Source organism: Salvelinus fontinalis, chromosome 18, assembly GCF_029448725.1.
Source record: "Salvelinus fontinalis isolate EN_2023a chromosome 18, ASM2944872v1, whole genome shotgun sequence".
NCBI classification, from domain to species: domain Eukaryota; kingdom Metazoa; phylum Chordata; class Actinopteri; order Salmoniformes; family Salmonidae; genus Salvelinus; species Salvelinus fontinalis.
In genome coordinates this window covers 54,225,399-54,230,398 of record NC_074682.1, presented here as the reverse complement: position 1 = coordinate 54,230,398, position 5,000 = coordinate 54,225,399, and the positions used below count along the sequence as shown (strand labels likewise).

Genomic DNA, 5,000 nt, shown 5'->3' with positions numbered 1-5,000 from the left:
TCTGTCTGCCTCTCTCCCTTCCCCGCCTGTCTGTCTGTCTACCCCCTGTGTTTCAGTTGGCCAAGCTTCACCAGTTGTCTATGCAGCAGCAAAGCCTGGCTGCCCAGATGAACCAACAGCAGACCAACTCTGTCATACCTGGTACGTACTGTACCTGGTACACCCCTGGGGGGGGGGGGCTATTCAGGGGACTACTTCCTGAAGGAGAGCTGCTGGGACCTGAGTGGGTAGAGGTGCTGAGAGGGTGAGACAGGAAGCTAGGTAGAGGAGGAGACAGGGAGAGAGGAAGAGGAGGAAAGGTAGAGGGGGAGAGGTAGAGGGGGAGACAGGGAGAGACAAAGAGGAGGAGAGGGGGAGGGGAGGTGTAGATGGGGAGAGGGAAAGAGAGGTAAAGGGGGAGACAGGGAGAGAGGAAGAGGGGAGAGGTAGAGGGGGAGAGAGGTAGAGGGGGAGACAGAGAGAGAGTAAGAGGAGGAGAGGTAGAGGGGGAGAGAGGTAGAGCGGGAGAGGGGAGAGAGGTAGAGAGGGAGACAGGGAGAGAGGTAGAGGGGAGACAGGGCGAGAGGAAGAGGAGGAGAGAGGTAGAGGGGGAGGGGGAGAGAGGAAGAGGAGGAGAGGTAGAGGGGGAGAGAGGTAGAGAGGAAGAGGAGGAGATGGAGACAGGGAGAGAGGAAGAGGAGGAGAGGTAGAGGGGGAAAGAGGTAGAGGGGGAGACAGGGAGAGAGGAAGAGGAGGAGAGGGAGACAGGGAGAGAGGAAGAGGTAGAGGGGGAGACAGGGAGAGAGGTAGAGGGGGAGAGGTAGAGGGGGAAAGAGGTAGAGGGGGAGACAGGGAGAGAGGTAGAGGGGGAGAGGTAGAGGGGGAAAGAGGTAGAGGGGGAGACAGGGAGAGAGGAAGAGGAGGAGAGGTAGAGGGGGAGACAGGGAGAGAGGAAGAGGAGGAGAGGTAGAGGGGGAGAAAGGTAGAGGGTGAGACAGTGACAGTGACAGGTGACACACAGAGGGAGAACAGACTGTAATCGGTCTGACAGCTCTGACTGACTTTGACTTTGAAGTTACTTTGTTTGAGTTCCTACAACGACCTTCCTACAACGACCTTCCTACAACGTCCTTCCTACAACGTCAAATCAAATGTATTTATATAGCCCTTATTACATCAACTGATATCTCAAAGTGCTGTACAGAAACCCAGCCTAAAACCCCAAACAGCAAGCAATGCAGGTGTAGAAGCACGGTGGCTAGGAAAAACTCCCTAGAAAGGCCAAAACCTAGGAAGAAACCTAGAGAGGAACCAGGCTATGAGGGGTGGCCAGTCCTCTTCTGTCTGTGCCGGTTGGAGATTATAACAGAACATGGCCAATATGTTACGTGCTTCTACATCTGCATTGCTTGCTGTTTGGGGTTTTAGGCTGGGTTTCTGTACAGCACTTCGAGATATTAGCTGATGTACGAAGGGCTATAGAAAAAAAACTTGATTGATGATGTTCAAATGTTCATAAATGACCAGCATGGTCAAATAATAATAATCACAGTAGTTGTCGAGGGTGCAGCAAGTCAGCACCTCAGGAGTAAATGTCAGTTGGCTTTTCAAAGCCGATCATTAAAAGTATCTCTACTGCTCCTGCTGTCTCTAGACTGTTGAAAACAGCAGGTCTGGGACAGGTAGCACGTCCGGTGAACAGGTCAGGGTTCCATAGCCGCAGGCAGAAAAGTTGAAACTGGAGCAGCAGCACGTCCAGGTGGACTGGGGACAGCAAGGAGTCATCATGACAGGTAGTCCTGACGCATGGTCCTAGGGCTCAGGTCCTCCGAGAGAGAGAAAGAAAGAGAGAAGGAGAGAATTAGAGAGAGCATACTTAAAATCACACAGGACACTGGTTAAGACAGGAGAAGTACTCCAGATATAACAAACTGACCCTAGCCCCCTGACACATAAACTACTGCAGCATAAATACTGGAGGCTGAGACAGGAGGGGTCAGGAGACACTGTGGCCCCATCCGATGATACCCCCGGACAATGTCAAACAGGAAGGATATAACCCCACCCACTTTGCCAAAGCACAGCCCCCACACCACTAGAGGGATTTCTTCAACCACCAACTTAACATCCTGAGACGTCCTTCCCACAACGACCTTCCTACAACGTCCTTCCTACAACAACCTTCCTACAACAACCTTCCCACAACGTCCTTCCCACAACGTCCTTCCTACAACGTTCTTCCCACAACGACCTTCCTACAACGTCCTTCCCACAACGACCTTCCTACAACGACCTTCCCACAACGTCCTTCCTACAACGTTCTTCCCACAACGACCTTCCTACAACGTCCTTCCCACAACGACCTTCCTACAACGTTCTTCCTACAACGTCCTTCCCACAACGACCTTCCTACAACAACCTTCCCACAACGACCTTCCTACAACGTCCTTCCTACAACAACCTTCCTACAACAACCTTCCTACAGTGACCTTCCCACAACGGTATTCCTACAGCGACCTTCCTAGAACGTTCTTCCTACAACGGCCTTCCCACAACGTCCTTCCCACAACAACCTTCCTACAACGTCCTTCCTACAACGTCCTTCCCACAACAACCTTCCTACAACGTCCTTCCTACAACGTCCTTCCTACAACGACCTTCCCACAACGTCCTTCCTACAACGTTCTTCCCACAACGACCTTCCTACAACGATCTTCCTACAACGACCTTCCTACAACGATCTTCCTACAACGACCTTCCTACAACGTTCTTCCTACAACGTCCTTCCTACAACGACCTTCCCACAACGTCCTTCCTACAACGTCCTTCCCACAACGACCTTCCTACAACGTCCTTCCCACAACGACCTTCCTACAACGTCCTTCCTACAACGACCTTCCTACAACGTCCTTCCTACAACGTTCTTCCTACAACGTCCTTCCTACAACGTTCTTCCCACATGCTTTTTTTCGTTTAACTTTTAGTAATATTCTGCTATTTTTTCTTCAATGTACACTGAAACTTGGTATGCTGCTGTGACGTCCATTAGCCCATTTAGTGCAAATGACCCCAGACTGATAGGATGAGAGGCATATGGAACCATTTAATGATTTATTCCATCAGATAGATACATTGTCCACATATAATTATTTATTCCACACCACAGAGGCTCCACTCTGGCATACCTGTATTTATCATGAATCAAGGTCCCTTTAAAGAACCCTCAGTGTCCAGAAAGCACCTCTGAATCCAGTCCCTTTAAAGAACCCTCAGTGTCCAGAAAGCCCCTCTGAATCCAGTCCCTTTAAAGAACCCTCAGTGTCCAGAAAGCCCCTCTGAATCCAGTCCCTTTAAAGAATCCTCAGAGTTCAGAAAGCCCCTCTGAATCCAGTCCCTTTAAAGAACCCTCAGAGTCCAGAAAGCCCCTCTGAATCCAGTCCCTTTAAAGAACCCTCAGAGTCCAGAAAGCCCCTCTGAATCCAGTCCCTTTAAAGAACCCTCAGAGTCCAGAAAGCCCCTCTGAATCCAGTCCCTTTAAAGAACCCTCAGAGTCCAGAAAGCCCCTCTGAATCCAGTCCCTTTAAAGAATCCTCAGAGTCCAGAAAGCCCCTCTGAATCCAGTCCCTTTAAAGAATCCTCAGAGTCCAGAAAGCCCCTCTGAATCCAGTCCCTTTAAAGAACCCTCAGAGTCCAGAAAGGCCCTCTGAATCCAGTTCCTTTAAAGAACCCTCAGAGTCCAGAAAGCCCCTCTGAATCCAGTCCCTTTAAAGAATCCTCAGAGTCCAGAAAGCCCCTCTGAATCCAGTCCCTTTAAAGAACCCTCAGAGTCCAGAAAGGCCCTCTGAATCCAGTTTCTTTAAAGAACCCTCAGAGTCCAGAAAGCCCCTCTGAATCAGAGGAAAGATATTGTCTATGCGGCTCCCATTCGGCCTCTGTGTTAGCTCCAGACCTGTCCATCCATGGTCCATGTGGTATGTGTAGATTAGACCTGATCCAGGCAGGGATAGACACAGATGGGGAACAGGGCCAAGGTGGCTCTCCTCTCTTCTCCCAAGCTTTTCAGTGCCTGTGTCCCAAATAGCATGGTATTCCCTTCATAGTGCTAGGGCTCTGGTCAAAAGTAGTGAATAGGGAATAGGATGCCTTATGTAGAGAATAGGGTGCCATACACATGGAATAGGGTGCCATACACATGCAATAGGGTGCCATACACATGAAATAGGGTGCCATACACAGGGAATAGGGTGCCATACATAGGGAATAGGGTACCATACACAGGGAATATGGTGCCATACATAGGGAATAGGGTACCATACTGTACGTAGGAATAGGGTGCCATACGTAGGGAATAGGGTGCCATATACATGGAATAGGGTGCCATACACATGGAATAGAGTGCCATACATAGGGAATAGGGTACCATACGTAGGGAATAGGGTGCCATACACAGGGAATAGGGTGCCATACATAGGGAATATGGTGCCATACACAGGGAATATGGTGCCATACACAGGGAATATGGTGCCATACATAGGGAATAGTGTGCCATACACAGGGAATATGGTGCCATGCACAGAGAATATGGTGCCATACACAGGGAATATGGTGCAATACACAGGGAATATGGTGCCATACATAGGGAATAGTGTGCCATACACAGGGAATATGGTGCCATACACAGAGAATATGGTGCCATACACAGGGAATATGGTGCCATACATAGGGAATAGTGTGCCATACACATGGAATAGGGTGCGATATATATGGAATAGGGTGCCATACACAGGTAATGTGGTGCCATACACAGGGAATATGGTGCCATACACAGGGAATATGGTGCCATACATAGGTAATAGGGTGCCATACATAGGGAATAGGGTGCCATACACAGGGAATAGGGTACCATACACAGGGAATATGGTACCATACATAGGGAATAGGGTGGCATATGTAGGGAATATGGTACCATACACAGGGAATATGGTACCACACATAGGGAATAGGGTGGCATATGTAGGGAA

At 49.5% G+C, this 5,000-nt stretch overlaps 1 protein-coding gene across 3 annotated transcripts in view; it reads left to right on the top strand.

Annotated features, from left to right (window-relative positions):
- LOC129815767 (poly(rC)-binding protein 3-like) overlaps positions 1 to 5,000 on the top strand; it is a 174,264-nt gene that overhangs the window by 148,307 nt on the left and 20,957 nt on the right. For all 3 annotated transcript variants that reach the window (XM_055869876.1, XM_055869877.1, XM_055869878.1), the window contains exon 11: positions 57 to 141. In XM_055869876.1, coding sequence (XP_055725851.1) covers positions 57 to 141 — 85 coding nt within the window. The remainder of the gene's footprint in view (positions 1 to 56; positions 142 to 5,000) is intronic.